We start from the raw sequence: 19,870 nt of genomic DNA on the forward strand, positions 1-19,870 counted from the left end.
ATAGGCTATATAGAAATTTTCATCAAACTATAAATACGGGAATAAACTGTATTGTATGCCCTTAAGGTTTTATAACCTTTGGCTTATATGGCCGTAGTTACGTCACAAATTTTACTTTGAGTACAGACACACATGTACATCGGGAAAAGTTTAAATGCATGACAGAAAATTTAAATGCATTTTCGATTCAGAAAAATATAAACTTCTCTAGATTTAGCGATTGTATTTTTATAGTTTGAGGGCCGCAATCAAAATCAGACAAGTTTTAATTGAGTTACCCTCTTTAAATTAAGAATTAACTATTATTATTATTATTATAAGTTCTCCTCATATAAAAAATGGTTAATAGATGGAAAATAGTCATCTGCAGATCATGGGTGATTTAAACTGTGTAACTGAGTACACCGTATCAAAAGTGGTATGGAAACGTATATTCGAAATATTAACAAAACACCTGCAAAATAGCTGATGTCAATAACATATAGTTCAATTACACAGTCATTCTTAAGTGTATTTATCAACAAGGAATTTAAGATACGTTGAATATTTTGTGTCGTGTGTTAGATAACCTGAACACTCAACGTCCCACTGATATCATTTAACCCAAATTTCATCAAATATAATAAATTAACCCTTTGTCTCTTTTCGATAAAAACGTAACAATATGTTAATACAATTCAAATGTTATCTTGTTATTATAATAGTTGAAGTACATGTATCTTAGATTAAAAATCATATACATTTTTATTAAAATATTTACTACATACAGTAGTTTTTTAATCGGTACAAAGTTTGCATGTCCAAATCTAAGGACATATCTAACCTTGACCTTATTTTAAGGTTGTTAAGTGTTTTCTTAAAAAGTAAAATCACAAAAATACTGAACTCCGTGGAAATTTTAAACCGGAAAGTCCCTAATCAAATGGCTATTATGATGAAAATGGCAAAACACAATTATCAAATATTAAATGTCATTTTTTTTTGTATGGAATGAGTATACGCTACGTGTAAGTCTGGTAGGGTTGGTTTGACCGCGGGGTTTGACATTGAATTCGTTTTCATGGTTCAAAGGTGAAGTTGAAAGGTCATTTGAATATCCGCTTCTTACGTACTATATGCAATAGGCAACAATTGTTTACGGCGTTTAGATATTTGGATTATGTATATGTTATTAATTGGCTAACCACATTAATCTGACAATGATGCCATATTTACTGATCATTAAAGACAGTATCTGTATGTTACATTTACAAATGTAGAAAAACCTGTATCTTTATGATGATCACACAATTTTAATAAAGATCAATGACGAAAATCAGACATTTTAATGTTTGAAATCTTGCAATATCATTACATCTTTTTAATCCATAATTAGAAATGAAGACAATCATTAATGTATCAATACTTTGTGTTTTACGTCATATTAAGCACACTTTACTATATCATGGCGGTAAGTATTTATTGGGTGGGAAAAAAATCGTAGTAGCAGGAGAAAAACACAGACCATTGACATGACAATAGGCAATCCTTATCAAAAAGTAAAATCACAAAAATACTGAACTCAGAGGAAAATCAATTCGGAAAGTCCATAATCACATGGCAAAATCAAATAACAAAACGCATCAAAAATTAATGGACAAGAACTGTCATATTCCTGACTTGGTACAGGCATTTTCAAATGTAGAAAATGGTGGATTGAACCTGGTTTTATAGCTAGCTAAACCTCTCACTTGTATGACAGTCGCATCAAATTCCATTATATTGTAACCGATGCGTGAACAAAACAAACAGACACAATAGGTAAAAATGTCAAAAATAGGGGTACAGCAGTCAACATTGTGTTATCATCTTAATCACTATAAAAAAAACAAATGTAACGAAGAAGCACAAAAAGGCATACATCAAATTAACATCCTCATTTTGATTATATTATACGATTTTATTTGTCTATGTAAAATGCACCCATCAAGGAAGGAGGGTTTTGAGTACTGGTGAAAATTGCGCGTTTGAAATTCGCACAGGTAGACATGAAATAATTTTGTCGTTCAAAGTATGACGGGATGCACAAATACAGTCACGCAAAATAGATATAACAAAAACTGGCTTAACAGTTAAAGTAATAATAATAAATAAAATAATAGTGCGGTTCAAAGTATGACGGGATACATAAGTACAGAGGCACGTCAAATGCATATCACAAAAACAGTGGGTTAACAGTAAAAGTAATATTAATAAATAAAATAATTTTGTCATTCAAGGTATGACAAGATACATAGGTACAGAGTCACATCATGAAATAATTTTGTCGTTCAAAGTATGATGGGATGCATCAGCACAGAGTTTTAATATTGGATGAATTAAGACTGCATTTGAACACACCAGTATTGAGCGGGGTTCGAACTCACAACTTAAGTATTACCATACTTGTGATCGATGTAGATTAACTTCTCAGAACACACGACCACCAAGGTCCAATTTAACTCAAGTATTTTAAACAAAGCTATATCAACTATTGAAACATATTCATCCAATATTAAAATAACAATTTGGAATCAAAGTGTGGTTCGAACCTTATGATAACCAAGTGTAAATTAAGATTACATGTACATACTCATATTAATATACTTACTTTTGTAGCATCGCAATTTTGTGTTTTCGATGTAAATCTTTTCTGCAATTGATCTAAGAATCGTTTAATCTTCCAGTTGGACAATCCTGATCTTAATTTGTCAAAAAACTGTTCATGAGGTATATCGTCTAATCCAAGTTTTGTACTTAATTCCCTAAAAGCTTTGAGTGTATCTTTACACGTGTGAGCTTCTGTAAAAATGTTGAATTCTTCCATCTTGTAAGTTGTAGCTTATAAAAAAATAACAGCTCGAATTGTTTAAATTTTATCAGTTTTATTTGCATATCTGTATTATCAATATCAAGACCTTTGATTTTCATTTTATAGAAGATATATATTATTTACTTCATACATTTTTGTTTACATTTACGTATAAGTATATTATCGTCAAATCAGTTTTCGCATCAAATATTATGACTGTGTTCAATATAACAAAAAAAAAGTCTAAAAGATTATGTAACAAAAAAAGCTGAGCAGAGTGTTGTCCGATCCGTCCTTTATTAAAGATTGGCCATATAATACGCTTTGTATTTAATAAGATGATTATAAGTTTGCATTTCTAGTATTATATGTTAAATCTTAAAAACATCATCAATAAAGATATGATATTCCGTTTGTAATTATCATGTGTGGCAAATGCATTTGATCATTTAAAATAAATGTTTCATGGAGACCGTTTAATGTACATATATTACATTCGTTTAAGTGTACCAAATATTAGTAATATTTCTATTCATGAATTGACACATGCAGAGAAATTTCAATTAATTTACCAATATTAAATTAGAATACGTACAATACTCTTATTAAAGAAACAAATAATAACAATTAAAATTATCTTATGTTAACTGTTATTGTATCATTAACAATATTAACGATATTGTTGATGACATGCTCAATGATCTAATTAGTTTTGTAGTAACACTGATATGATCTTATATCGCCGCAACAAAAGCGCACAACGTACACCGACGACAAATCCAACCTTCTCAAAATACCCTCTGTGATAAATAAACAACAGACTCAGCAAACCTAAACGTAGGTCAAAGACTATCTGTAAAACAATATCTGTTCATTTAGGCCTTTAATGATAATGCAAATATAAAAGTCGAAGCAAAATGGTCTGGTGTCTTTGAATAAGACGAATCAACATTATCCCATTTCCTTGAAACCTTTAAAAAACAAATCCTCAAATTTTTTAATATTAATTTCTTTTGTATACATAACAATTGTTCAAATAGCAGGTAAAACCAGGTCGAATTATTTTTTATCTAAATATAGTTCAAATATGTAAGAACTATTTAAACTGAAGTAGCAACCTTGTATGTTAGGTCAGCAAGAATTGTTGATCCCTGTATAGTATGTTTGCCAATTTTATACACTTCTTATACTGGCAATAACGAAGCTTTTTAGTAGCAGGAACATGTTGATACGATTTTTTTTAAAGTATACTAAATGCAACTTAACACATATTGATTGAAAACATCAGACGAAGTATAACTTCATTAAGCACAACACTTGCGTTAAAAAAAGAGACTAGAAAAAACAAAGAGAAAAAATAAATTACAAAAAGAGTAATTTGCTTTTGATTTTACTCATTCTATTTCAACTTTAAAAGATCTTAGAGCATAGTTGACGGAAATGAGTCCTAAACATGTATATCTTACAGTTTATTTGCAGTTTATTGATGAGTCGGAAATTATTGTTGTTTTTTTAATTTATGGAACACAGTTTTTTTTTTATATTTGCGATTTCAAATTCACGAATTGTTTTTTTTAACATTTTTGTTTTTCCTTCAGAATCTGGGAATCAACATGTACTTTTCAAATTAAAAGAATATAAAGAAACACATAGCACAATTATATTATAAATGAAATGATTTGAAAGTAATAAAAAGTGACTTATTATCAGTTCATTGCTACAATCACCCCAGAGATCTCTGAACAGTCAAGCGATTTATTTAGATACAGAGCCTATAATGTACATTTCAATTGCCTATTATAGCAAGACTTGCTTGAGAACAAATAATGGTATTCCCTATAATGACAACTTTGCATAGCTAAATGATTATTTCAATGCTGTTTTATATGAAACGTTATAAATGTATACAAGGTTTTGCGTTTTATGTAAACACAAGTACAAATAAGATTATTACAATGTAAAAATTATATCGCTCTATGTTATTATTCATAGATATACAATATACTCAGAGACGATATACAACAGAATACAAGACTCGTGTTTGTATATGACACAAAGGAAAATGCATCAAAACGAAAGTAGATATCAGTAGAGTCGATTCATCAACAAAGCAGACGTAATCTCCAAGGAATCGATTACATAAAATTTAGTGAAATTAAATAAATAATGGTACAAAAACGTACAAAAAACATTTAAATCTTACCTTCTCCAAAAGGCCTTTCTGACCACTAGTTACAACAAACCTATTTTGAATAATGATTTTCTTAGGACAAATCGGGTATTAAACGTTGTGTTTATGATCCTGACTATACTGGTTTAGAATATAGTGTAAGGATCGATAGCTATTGGAATACCAGGATCATCATCAATATTTTGAAACATAGATTTCCTGGAAACTGGTTTTTATCAAGAGTCAGTAATACACTTTTTTGAACGGTGATTGAACAAATTACAGGTAAAAATAAACAAAACGGTTTAACTATTTAAATGTATTTATGCTAAACAGTATATATGTGTTGAATCTAAAAATAGTTAAATACTATAGTGGAAAAACTGGCTAGTCTACCTTCTAACTCTGTAAGGTTATAAAGAACTGTTAATTTTCGCAATTTCTTTGAACTGTCACATTCGATTTAACTTCTTGGAAATTATTTGTATTTAATAATAATTTCATGTTACATTTAAAAAATATATTGCGCAGGAATGTACGTTGAAATCATAAATAAACAAATAAATTATATGTCTTGGGTTAGAGGGTGTTTTTAATCTTTGTAATTAGAGATTACGTATCAAACGTATGATATTTGAACGTAACAATCCTAATACCACCAATACGAACGAGGGTAAAAAAAAAGATAAATACACATTCAATATTCATTGAAACATAACTTGTGCATCAGTCCAGCTATTGAATGTCCGTATCCACGCTCTTTGAGCATTAGCCGCCAGCATTTGGTGAACTTACGCTACAAGAAAATATAACATTAATTGGAGAGAGGCCAATAAATACAACAGTTACATTCAAACTGATCAGACTGTAAAAAAGGGACGAAAGATACCAGAGGGACAGTAAAACTCATAAATCGAAAATAAACTGACAACACCATGGCTGAAAATGAAAAGGACAGACAAACAATAGTACACATAACACAACATAGAAAAATAACGAATAAACAACACGAACCCCACCAAAAACTAGGGGTGATCTCAGGTGCTCCGGAATGGTAAGCAGACGTTGGCCCAGAAGAAACGACCAATAGACAAACAAAAGTATACAAAACAAAACATTCAAAACTAAAGATGGAGCAACACGAACGCCACCAAAATCCATGGTTGATCTCATGTGCTCCGGAAGGTTAATCAGATCGTGATCCACATAGGCCAACAATCGTGTTCATGTATAAGTACAAACCCGCTGATCTGTCTGAATCGGTAGGTCACATTCGGAGAGAAGGAGAACGGAGAAAGGGAGAACGAAATTGGAGCAATTACGATTGTAACTTCTCGTCGTCATCTGTTTAATAGATATTCCTTTACGTCAACCAACTCTACAAATTTTTGGAGGAATGATTTCAACCACTTGGAACCCGTTTTTTAATAGCTTTCTTGTGAGCAACAGTCCTCTATCATAGAAATAATGACAGGAAACCCAAGCCCTGGAATATCGTACGGATAAACTGGGAGATATAAACCCCAAATGCATGTGCTGCTGGAATGTAGCTACATAGCAATTGACAGTTCACAATCATATCTCATTCATTAAAGAAACATGTAGGTTTATCTTTTGTAACAAACAAAATACTAATGGGGCATGTGGCATTTTCGGAACATGCATGTACACATACAAAAGAAGATGTGGTATGATTGCCATTGAGGCACCTCTCCACGAGAGACCAAAATGACACAGAAAATAGCAACTAAAGGTCACCGTATGGACTTCAACAATGAGCAAAGCACTTACCGCATAGTCAGCTATAAAAGGCCCCGAAATGACAATGTAAAACAATCCAAACGAGAAACTAAAGGCCTAATTTATGTACAAAAAAAATAGAGAAAAACAAATATGTAACATGGCTTGTTTACGAACACTGTAGGTTAGCACTAAATTTTGACACTGATACTAATTCTTTTCAACCCTGTGATAAAAAAAATAACTGAAATCAGCATTAATGTTTATTATTCGGGTGTGGGATTTTCTCACTGCGTTGAATACCTATTGGTTGCCTTCGGCTGTTGTCTCCTCATTGGTCGGGTTGTTTTCTCTTTGCATATTCCTCATTTTTATTTACAATTTTATACTCTATTTATTAATACATTGAAGGATCTCACCATTACAAAGTAACTTGTTGAAATCATTATTACTTACGGTTAGATGCCCCCAGTTACTTAACACAATGACATACATATTTTACCATTTTATTAGCGCTGTTCAGGCATCATCGGACTAAGATTTGTTAAATGTGAATAGGAATGTAAATTAATTTATACATGCACTTTTTCACTACTTTTATGTACATTTAATACACATTTAAACCACCTGAACAAACTGTATTAACAACATCAGCAACACGAACGGTTACACTTTTTTCTGTACCAGATGTGCATTTCGACATTCAATGTCTCTTCAGTGATGCTAAGGTAAAACAATTTGAAAATTCATAGCTTATTACAAAATGAAAAGCTATAAACAAAAAAGGACAAAAAGTAAAGCCAAAGCCGTGCAAGAATAGTCATCAAAGGAAAAAATCAGAGTTTTGCACGAGGGAGAATATTCCTTGTTTTTTTTAGATAATTTCCAAAATTTTGCAACAGCAAATTTTAGATTTAAAATTCGTATTTTCATGCTAGTACCGAAGTACTGGCTATTAATGGGATGGTGATGCCCTCGGGGTCTTTTAGTCCACCAGTAGAGGCGTCGACCCAGAGATAGTAGGAACATGAACGGTACACATTTTTCTGCACCAGATACGTATTTCTAGGCTTAATAGTCCATTTATATAAACAAAGCATACCAGCTAAACCTTTTAACTACAAACATTAATTACTTTAAAACATTTTTGTTTTGTGTTGTTAGGTAAAAATATAGTCAAGACTTAGGACCAATGATACAGTCACTATATAAGCTTTGAGATTTGATACGCAATATGGCTTTGCATCAAGTAGGTTTTAAAAAGAAATCTGATATATATATATTGCATAACTATGGGCACTTTAGCTAAAATATGTTTAAAAATATAGCCTTAACATTATTAACTTTAATTGTATTTCCAATCGCAAAGCTTTTTTCGGCTTTATTGCACAGTGGGTGTTAAAGTACTAGTAGTTACTACATATATACACACACACTTTAAACAAATGTAAACAACACTTTATTTATGCACACTAAGCGCTATTTAACATGTTTAAGATTTACCTTCGTTTCTATATCCGACAATGTGTATACTTTTGATTTAAATTAAATTAAATATAATATCATATCATCAAGGCCATGCCACTTACTGTATTAGTTTTTACATGCCTTTTGAAAATTACATATGTTACAAGGTAGCCTAAATTTAACTCATTGAATTATATATAATACATTATTTTTTTTCAAAGTTAGGATGAAGTTTAAAAATGATAAAATATTTTTAAACCTTTTTCTTGTTTTCTTATAGTCAGAAGCATGTTAGTCCACATTAATAGGAACTGTATGCAGAAGATTTAATATAATATAATAACATACTTTTGGTGTGACAGACTGCAAAACATCGTGGTTTAAAAACCGATATTTATATGTCTGAATTAAGCACACAAAAAATGAATAAATACAAATGTAGTGAAGGTGACCGAACAAAGTGTTACCTTCTATTTAATGGTTGTGCACTGTTAAATAAAAGAATTATGAAATCCCTATATGAAAAAAGGATATATTAACATTCTAAAGCTTTCTTCTACTTTAGGACTTCATTTTATAATTACTTGAGTATTTTGTGTTTGGACGTAGACCGTGTATATTTACGCCAAACATTTTTCATTTAAAGCTGAACAAAAAGATTTTGAAAATACTCTACAAATTTTTTAATTAATTGGTTTGATAAATGTAACAAATATCTGTTGAAGTCACTTCTGAAAAATCATTTTCGTTATGAGAATTGAAATTTGTAATTTTCATGACATTACATTATTTGATTTCACGAGGATAATATTAAAAGTAATGATAAGTTTGTCTTAAAAAGATTTCATCTTATCAACAGTTTGAATAAATTAAAACATTTGAATTTGATTGTTTTAGAAAAGAAACAAATTTCAATCTCCTTCTTAAGGACAAAATATCGAAATTGCTAACTTTAAGCATTTTTCAATTTGCCATAAAATATTGAAAAATGAAAAATGCTGAAACGTGGAGCATTTTTCAATTTGCCTTTAAAAATTGAAAAATGAAAAATGCTCCAACGTGGAGCATTTTTCAATTTGCCTTCAAAAATCAAAAAATGAAAAATGCTCCAACGTGGAGCATTTTTCAATTTGCCTTTAAAAATTGAAAAATGAAAAATGCTCCAATGTGGAGCATTTTTCAATTTGCTTTGAAATATTGAAAAATGAAAAATGTTGAATTTTCATCTTTGATTTTTTTTCTCAGAAATAAAAATGTTGTTTTTTTGTGTTGAGGATTTTTCAATTTGTTTAATCAAAGTTTTGTTTTTATGCTTTAAATATAATACACATATGTGTATGTGTGAACCCGTATATACACATTTATTACCTTACCCCGAAAAGATAGAACAACAATGGATATTGGTTTGTTTAATTCATTGAACGAGATATTTATTTTTACTCCAAAGTTTAGTATTTGCATCGTTGCAAAACATTTGTAAACTTCTTTGAAAAGTTAATATACATTTAAGATAACATCTGAGCAATACGGACACGCATAGATCAAGGCATATATAACCCTGCTCGTAACAACACGGTTCGGTTATTGCCATTAAAGGATTTAGCATAGCGGAAAGCAATTACAATATGCCCCATAAAACCCTCAACGACAGAATAGCTTCACCAAAGCTGAGAGCTATTCATCAATAAATAGTAAATGAAAAATATTGTAACATAAGATTTCGTACTTTCATGCAATGGCTACGGATTTGGTGATACCCTCGTTGACAACCTAGAAAATATGTAAAGATAAAAACAACACCTAGGAAAGCTGCTCTGTTCCCAGTCTCTCTGTATAAGGTTGATTAATATGCTATTTTCCTTCTAAATACAGCTCATTTTGAAAGTCATTGAATGCTGCCTTTCTTAACCAGATAAAATGAATTAAATAATTTGTTCACTGGTTTGTTCTTTTTTTTTTGGGGGGGGGGGGGGGGGTTAGTATTACTTAGCTATTTTAATATCAATAGTGCTTTAACATTCGTCTCTGTTTACAACTAGAACAAGCTGTGGTTTACATCTCCGAATCTCAATCAGAATTACTAATGCTAAATGTTGGTCCCGCGAGGTTGATGTTGAATTTTACAGCGATTTTTCTGTTTTTAACTGAAATACATTATTTTGGGAAAACTAATCAGAAATTAAGCAGACATTTGAGTCAGTGCTCGGTGGAATTAGATACGACTGTCTTTAGGAGACAAGTTTTGAAAATGTAGGCGTGTAATTGGTCCTGTGGTCTTTTATTTTTATAGTATGGTTTATTTGGTACATTTTGTGTCAATGTATAGTCAAAATATGTTTAATGTTGTCAAGACTGATATTGCTGATTACTTAAAGTTTGTTCATTTTGAGACAGATTTTCTTTTATTTGGAATGAATGTGCGGTGGCATTTTAGCTAAACATTAACTTCAAATATGAAGCTAGTTTACATTTCTCTAGATATAAGAAGATGTGGTATGAGTGCCAATGAGACAGTTTGCCTTCTAAGTCACAATTTTTAAAATAAAAACCATATAGGTCAAAGTACGGTCTTCAACACAGAGGCATGGTTCACATAAAACAGTAAGATATAAATTGTTCCCAAAATGACTAGTGTAAAACGATTCAAGCGAGAAAAACAACGGTATAATCTATATACAGAACGAAAAACACTTATGAATCACATCAACTAACGACAACAAGGAACATTATAGAAGATAAAAAAAACCTGTTAAACAGACTTAGGAAGAAGGGATATAGTACGATTCTGTTGTGGTTGTCAGGTTATTAAAGTTTGCATATTTCGGTTTTAATATTGTTTCATTTATAGGGTCTTTACATCGGGATTAAACATATTTTTTAAAAACCAGTTGTTGGCATGACACGGGTTATGTTCTTCTCTTAAATATTTCATAATTTGTATAATACTGAACCCCTAACGGGAGTTGCCTGATATTGCTATGATGAAGACGTAATCTTAAAATCAGTTTAATTAAGGTCTGGAGCTGACATGTCAGTAACTTCTAGTAGTCTGTTGTTATTTATGTGTTATTATCATTTTGTCTATTGTCTTTTGTTACCTCTTCTGACATCGGACTCGGACTTCTTTTGAACAGAATGTTACTGGGTGTATGGTTATGCGTTTACTTTTCTACATTGGTCAGAGGTATCAGGGGAGGGTTGAAATCTCATAAAAATGTTTAACCCCACTTATTTTGCGCCTGTTCCAATTCAGGAGCCTCTGGCCTCTGTTAGTCTTGTATTATTTTTAAATTAGGTTTTTAGTTTTTAATTTGTTTAGTATGGCGTCCATTATCACTGAACTAGTACATGTATATATATATTTGTTTAGGGGCCAGCTGAGGGACGCCTCTGGGTGCGGCAGTTTCTCGCTGCATTAAAGACCTATTGGTGAACTTCTGCTGTTGTCTGTTCTATATATATGGTCGGGTTATTGTCTCTTTGACACATTCCCCATTTCCATTCTCAATTGGATTGTCTATTTAAAAAAATAGAAGATACAAAATTATTATGTCTGAAGCTGTCAGCGAGAATCATAAAACCCTTGACATAAAATTATCCATATTTTGAGTCAGAGATGGGAGATCTTTCTATGATGCCCGCCCGTCCTCCCCCTAAAAAAGTAAACAACACTAAAATCTTATTCTGACATTACAGATGGGATTTCATTTCATTCTCGTGAATGAGGTTGGAGTGACTCGGTGTGCTCCTTTTCCTAAATTCATCTTTTTTGTTTGTTCTCCAGGTCCCACCTTTGGTGTCCCGTTGATTTCATTACCCACATTTTAATAATCCTATATCCGACCATCCCTTTTTGTAACCTCAATAGCACCCCCTCTCTATATCCTACTTCTGGGGCTACTTGCAAAATTCATTTTGATCAAGATGGATTGTATGCTCAGAATTATCAGCCTGATATGGATCAGGATAAAAGTTTCGTGATCCCTGTAAAAAAACAAAACAGTTGTGACTTTCTGTTTACATAATGAATATAAAAGGGGAGCGGACGAGCTACAAAAAATATAATAGTATCAACAAAGAGGCAATTTCGATAAATGTTCAAATTATTTAAAATTTCTCAAATTACGAAAAGAGTGCACACGCTGAAATGTCTCGCCTTCTTTACTAATCATTGATATTATGTTGATCCAAAATCCTGGACTTAAAAACATGAAATCCCGTGGTCCTGAATGAAAAAAAAAAAAAATCCCGGGTCCCGAAAGGGTTAATCCCGAAATCACAAGCTAGAACACCCGATCCTGACGTCCTGAAAAAGGTCCTGCCCACCCTCTATGTTGATAGTCCTAAATATATAGCTTTACTACAACTATCAAATAAACTTAACATGGTCAAAGAAAATTAGGACAAGGTCATATAAACAAAACAAGAAATACATGTACACCTTACAATAAATCACTAAGTAAAAATGACCCATGCTAATAGTTTCTAAGAAACAGACTTAACCGAGAAAACTAAACACATGAACCACCAAACTAAGGTCAAGGATCTGAACCATGGCAGGTAGAAGTGTACAACCTACAATTCCATACAGCAAGTAAAGTTAACCTATTTCTTATAGTTTAAGAAAATCAGAACAAAACTAAAAAACTGAATACTGTGCAATGAACAGTGAAAATGAGGTCAAGGCCAAATAAAACCTGCCAGACTGACATGCACATCATTAAATATTTCCATACACCAAACAAAGATTACATATTGCATATAGTGTTAGAAAAAAAGACCAAATATCAAAAACTTTACGTTGGTCAAGGTTTGATAAGCACAACCATGCTTGACACATCTATATCATTTCCTCTATTGTTCAATAACATATCGTCATTTGATCTCGATGGATCAGCATCGCGTTGTGACTCAGGTTGGATTGGTTGATCTGACATGCATATATGTCTACTGGATCAGAATTCGTATCAGAGGCTCCTCTGATTCTACCTCTATCTCTACCATCACGCCCACTAGTTCTGGTATATTTTGGTGGTATGCCTGTGTTGTTTGCGAGAATTCTACGTATTTTAAATGACAATTAGAAGAATTAAAGGGAACAGTATTTATAAACAGTATGTATATGCAATATGATGTTGATGATAATGACGAGAGCGTAGTCAAATTACGTTTTGAAAGTGGAAAGGACTTAGACTGGTCGATGTAAGAGCGGTCTATAATCGCAGAAAAAGTGTGTTAAGATCGTGTTGCAATCGAATAAATCGTGCATGTATTGTCGTTATGAAAACGTGATTAGCGTAATAAATCGTGATTATCGTATTGAAGACTCAGAATAGGCGTGATGAGAACGTGACCCGTAGCGGGATCGTAGTAGCATCGTGAAAACAATGAAAATCCAAACTTTCATCCTGCTCGTACCGGGACCTCACCTTTTAGATCGCGGTGAGCGTGATGCAATAGTGGTCTAGAGTGACTTGGGCATAAAACCAATCTAATTAAAAACCGATCTCTCATCGCTCCTGTTTCTGATATGTCGCGTGACATATCAGAAACAGGAGCGATGAGAGATCGGTTTTTAATTAGATTGGCATAAAACATGCTCCTTGTTTCTCTACCTTTCCTACTGATCAAAATGAGCAACTGGTTCTTGTCTTGAATTGTTGATACCGTACCGTAACGTTTCCTGCTTTCATCGTGTCAGAATACATTTTTTAATAATCGTGAAATATACATGTATATCACTTATTGTTCAGTAATTTCAACTGTTGTTATTATTGTTATTGGTCGTAACGTAATCAATAAACATAATCAATACCGAAGAAACTGTGCTATCTTATTTTTTCTTAGTTTCCCAGGTAGCAAGTACAAAAAACATCACCAATTGATACATGTACATTTATAAAAATTCATATATGTATAGCATGTATGGCACATGAAAATAAGTAACGCTGCGCTCTCCATGTATTCATTTAGTCAATCGTTTCACAAATTATATCGGATATGTTCCTTACGTCGTAACTACAATCCTCTTCCCTTTCATGAATGTGACCTACCGAATTAGACTATTTACCGGATTTGTTATCACATTGGCAAGACGATGGTAGCCACATGTGAAGTAGGATCTGCTTACCCTTTCGAAGCACCTGAGATCAACCCTAGTTTTTGGTGGGGTTCGTGTTGTTTATTCTTTAGTTTTCTATGTTGTGCCATGTGTACTATTGTTTGTTCGTTTGTTTTCTTCATTTTTAGCCTTGGCGTTGTCAGTTTATTATAGATTTATGAGTTTTACTGTCCCTTTGGTATCTTTCGTCCCTCTTTTGAAAAGACTTTTCAAATAAATAAATAAAGAGCTCCGCTGTAAACGCATGGTACTTCTCTTGTCTTTATGCTTTAAGGGCATACGATACAGTAGAGATCCCTCGTTGATTTTTTCTTAAAATTTTGAGAGAAGGTCAATTTCAATGTGTACTTTTTAAATATGCAAAGAAAAAAGTACCTTCATGACTTACTTTTAGAGATAATTTGGTTCGAAATTTGCATATTTGGAAGAAAATCCCTGATATTTAATAAATTATGACTTTTAAAGAAAGTAACAATACTTTTGAACGAAAAGTCATTACTTAACCGGGTTTTTGTAAAATATTCCCTTGATCCATGACATCAACATGCTGAAACAAGTTTAAGGTTAAACCAAGTCATCATGATCCGGATTTAGATTGCTATATCCGAAATAAAAAATTGACCATACTTTTGCGTCTTTTGAAGTGCAGACAAAATTTGATCGTTGTTTTTTTCCTGAAATTTTGGCGGAGTGTTCTTGAAACAGTACTTGATTGATTGCAAAAGAAAACAATTGGGGTCCATGTGCTTGTTTTTTCAATAAAAGCCATACATCTTTATTTTTTACGACGTCTGTCAGTATGGCGCTAAATTACGTTAAATTAAGTTTTAATCGCAACGTCGTGTAATCATTCCCGCCGTACACGAGTTCGCTGTCAACTTTATGCAGGTGTTTTTCAAAGCGTTGATACTTAATATAAATGAAGGATTCTAGCAGATTGCTTTGTCAGATGTAGATCTGCTAGAAGTATAAAGGTGCATCTCCGTCCGACATTAGTTCAAAATTGCTTGATGTACTGTAGGATGACAGACAACATTATTGACATGACAAAATGTGAACCAACTATAAATTAAGTGAGGCGATCATACCATATAACCGTCAACAATGACAAAACCGATACCGTATCGTCAACTTTAAAAGGTCCTGACGTACTTTGATTTTATTTATTTTTTTACACTCAAAAGATAATTATCTTTCAAATTTAAATTATGAGCAGTACTTCTTGTTTTATAATAAGAGCTGTTTTGTGCAATTTAACTCATGCCATTATTGCATCAATTCGACCGAAAATGAAGTTGTAATATAATATTTCATAGGAAGTACTGCAGCCGGTATAAGAGAATGATATTGAACGATGTCTTTATCAATAGATAAGTTACATAACATTTTTTTACGGCGTATACGTAGGAATATTTGCATACTTGTTTGTCTAGAAGAAGAGCTATATTGAAAACACTTTGTTCGTCTGTCTGATCGTCTAACTATACGACGAGTTTTAACGTGTGTACACTTTCTGATCTGTCTGTCTGCAGTTAGTGTACATTTGCCGATACTTCAATTTTTATCTCTCAATACATTGAAGTAAAAAATGTACAATAGGGACATGCTTATACAAATAAGAAGACAAATGACTAAACGACTATAGGACATCGGACGGCCTTCAACAAAGAGTAAAACCCATACCGCATAGTAAGCTATGAAAGGCACCTACATGACAAATGCAAAAAAACTCAAACGTACGGCCTGATTTAAGTACAAAACAATGAACAAAATACAAATATGATGAACAATAGCAAAAGACACCGTTAATAAGAAGCCCTTTTAATAGCATGTGAACGGGCGTTTCCTTGTTTTGGTCTATTACATCCAGTTTCATATACAAAAAGAATAAATGTACAACCAATTAAACAAACTAACGTGTGACAATGCTGCATCTTTTGGTAATACTTTGCTTAAATTCAAACCAAAAACGACATCAATATATTTTTTGAAATCTTTTTAACGGATTTTTATTGACAGTTTTTCTTCATACACATACAATATTATATGTTTTTAAAATATCAATTAAAATCGGCTTTTTTATGTACCAATTTCAAGTCCAGAATAGGATGAGACACTGAGGCTCTCTTTACTTATTATTCTATTTACGAATAGAGGTGTTATACGACCTTGTCCACCAATGAGAGTCTCGCACATGCAGTCGGTTTTGTTATTTCATTGATAGTCTGTTAAATTTGGCCTTACAATGACAATTCTCCGTAAAATTTGGAGGCTGCCAAATGCTAAACAAGAAAAGAATTCAAGATAGTATTATTTACTTCGAATTCATTATCAATAAATGAAAATAACTGTTTTCGTCATGAAAAATATTGCACAGCTGTACAACACGCCGTAGTAATGACTTTTGTGTATGGATTTCAACACCAGACCAGATTCGGCTACCCTACGCGCCATAGATTTTGTTAAATTTTTCTCATTAATTACGGGTTCATACGTTTTCTCATTTCTTTAAGTTTCATTAAAATAACAGTTGGATGTCATTAATGTGCAAAAAATATTTGCCGCTGTACGTTAAGCAGCTACCAATACTCATAATTAGTTATTGCAGGTCGTTTTGTTCCGAATTTTGTTTTTCAGCATGTTACAGTTTAAGCAACGAATAGTAAGATAGATCCCAATTCCTTGAAATATTTCTTTCTCTACGCTGAGCAGATTCCGCTGGGCCGTGCAGCGTTTTGCAGTTATTCAGTGCCAGACTTGAAAGCTCCCCAATTCTTGTTCCGTCTTTCCATGTTATACTGTCAGTACTCTCTTTTGTGTCTATCATCATTTCTTCAATTTCGTCATGCAAAATTTCCTTGACCGTTTCCGACATTTTGTCAGAAGAAAAAATCCCCCAAACTGTACAACATCAAATCAGAAATTATATAAAAATCAAAAGGGTACTTAGTTTAATAGATATATTAACGTCACCATAGTCTAATCATTAAATGCTGAAAGCATTTTTATGATTTATTATCCGAAAAACTGGAAAAAAGCCTAATTTTTTTATGAATAAAAACTCCATCACTCCAAAAATGTAAATCTTTCATAAAAGTTGGTAAAAGCGTGTTTGAGTTATTGTCCAAAAAACTGGAAAAAATCCCCTTTTTTCAATATAAAAATTCATAACTAAAAAACGTAAAATCTGAAATTTAAAAAAAAAGTCAACAGATTTAAACAGTTCACTAAACTGTCATAAAATTTTGTTTAAGTGTTTATGAGTGATTGTCCGAAAACTGGAAAATCCCCCCTTTTTTAAGCATAAAAATTCATGACACGGAAACGTAAAATCTAAAATTTATAAAAATCAGAGCATACGCCAATAGATTTAAACAATTCACCAAAGTCTCATTAAGTTGATGGAAGCATTTTAGAATTAGTCTCCGAAAACTGGAAAACTCCCCCCCCTTTTATGGAAAAAAAATTCAAAACATGGGAAACGAAAAATTTGAATTTTATAAAAATCGAAAGGGAGCTTACGTCAATAGATATAAACAATTCGATAAAGTTCCATAAAAGTTGGTGGAAGCATTTTTTATTAATTGTCTGAAGTGTGGACGACGGACGGACAACGGTATACCATAATGTGTCCCGTTTTAGACGGGCGTATACAAACAAAGTAACAAGTTATAAAAAATGCTAAACATATAGTACAGATACAAGCGTGCTCGATGTTTGTGATAGAGGGGGGAGGGGTGTGAAATTGCTGCGAGTTTTGTTTATCCAAAATCGATTTTACATATGTCCGTTTTTTACAATCAATATTTCACAAATTAAGTTAAGAATAAGGAATCAGTAAAAAAACTATGTAAATTAAGTATTTTTTTATTATCCTACATTGAACTTTTGATGTTGTCCCTTACTTTGGCTTTGTGGAAGCGTCGACCATGTGCATCATGCGCTGTAATCATTGCAGAAGTTGAAACACTATGTATTTCCGTTGGTACCCCCACCCTTTTGTGGGGAAAATTTTGTTGATTATATAGAAAATCGCCGAAGCATGACTGGACCCCCTTAAGGTCAGTCAGTGCCACCCCTTATGAAAAGTTCTGGATCAACCACTGCTGCTGTCGTAAATGATGGTAGCGAGGGTTAACTATCGCTAATGCTTTACCAACTTTAGCTTCACACACGTTGATTCCTTTGCTTTAAAAATGTAACTACTAGTATTTGTTCCATGTACTGATGCATACGGTTTGAAATTCGATCATTTGTGTCGATCTGTGTCGATCTGTTATTTTTTCCTTTTTGTATTTCAAAAGAAGATTGTCACTGACTGAGACCCCTTTTTTGTGTCGACATATTTGTCCTATAATACTCGTTTTGCTTTCACATATTGAAGATGTAAAATCATATTAAAGACTTGATAATAGAATGTACGTAATACAGAACCTCGGGGGAACTGTTTCATGTTTGTTGAAATACTATTCACATAATTATTATATATTCTTTGCTACATTTTGTTTTCGGTAAAAGCAAATATAAGAAGTCTTTCATTCTTTGAAATATACATTTACCACACATACATGCATGCAAGTTAATTTCATATTTTCTTTTATAAGATGATTGCTTATTTGAAATTCTGCGAATGAAATTGTGAATATCATAAGCTTGGGAAAAACAAGTTTGTATTAAACAGATTCAAAATTAGGAAACGCTGTACAATGTAGAAAAATACAAAATTGAAAACATATACTAGCACAGTGATCAGAATAATTTAACATCTACACCCATCCCTCCCCATCCCTTTCGAATCGCGAACCCTGCTCCTTGAGCATGTACAGAAACTGACATGGACAATATCTAATATTCTAATATTTTCTCTTCTTTTCTAACATGTTTGAACCATTCAGCCACGATATGGTTCAATGCAACTTCGTCTACTCCGCATCGCCTAGTAATTCCATTTTCAAAACAAAAACGACTTACGGAAAGAAAAGACAAAGAAAAACAAAAGTCAGATAGATAGACAGATAGCAAGATATATACAATGAATGACAGATTGATAGATCGAAAGATAGATATAAACACGTAGCTACAAAGACAGCTATATACATTGTATATAGATAAAAAGAAAGAATGATTCTTTGTGGTTATTATCGTACTTGTCAGTGTACCATTCTTGTTCGGAAATTTGTTGATACCACACATAGTTCACACACACACACACACAAACACACCTTAAAAAGATCTTCAAGACATATTGCGCTTAAAACAAGACAAAAAAAAACGAAAATAGTAAAACATTTAATAAAAAGTGACAACAATTTAAACATTTAAAACGCCTACATTAAAACAAATTACATTTCGTTCCCATTATTAGACATTTAAATAATGAACATTTTTCAAATTTGAATATTGCACAGTAAAATGAAAATTGAAAAATTGGAGCATTTTTCATTTTTCAATATTAAACGTCAAATTGAAAAATGCTCCACGTTGGAGCATTTTTCATTTTTCAATATTTGAAGACAAATTGAAAAATGCTCCACGCTTGAGC

At 32.3% G+C, this 19,870-nt stretch overlaps 2 protein-coding genes across 4 annotated transcripts in view; one reads left to right on the forward strand and one right to left on the reverse strand.

Moving 5' to 3' along the window:
* The window catches only part of LOC139524153 (F-actin-monooxygenase mical1-like), a 158,820-nt gene that overhangs the window by 63,882 nt on the left and 75,068 nt on the right, over positions 1 to 19,870 (forward strand). The window lies entirely within an intron of this gene.
* LOC139524152 (F-actin-monooxygenase mical1-like) overlaps positions 1 to 19,870 on the reverse strand; it is a 150,707-nt gene that overhangs the window by 22,169 nt on the left and 108,668 nt on the right. The window contains exon 1 of one of the 2 annotated variants that reach the window (XM_071318760.1): positions 2,630 to 2,869. The exons of the other annotated variant lie outside the window; for it this stretch is intronic. Coding sequence (XP_071174861.1) covers positions 2,630 to 2,845 — 216 coding nt within the window. The 5' untranslated portion in view covers positions 2,846 to 2,869. Of the gene's footprint in view, positions 1 to 2,629; positions 2,870 to 19,870 lie in introns of those variants that run through there. 2 annotated transcript variants of the gene reach the window in all.

This window comes from Mytilus edulis, chromosome 5 (genome assembly GCF_963676685.1).
Source record: "Mytilus edulis chromosome 5, xbMytEdul2.2, whole genome shotgun sequence".
NCBI classification, from domain to species: domain Eukaryota; kingdom Metazoa; phylum Mollusca; class Bivalvia; order Mytilida; family Mytilidae; genus Mytilus; species Mytilus edulis.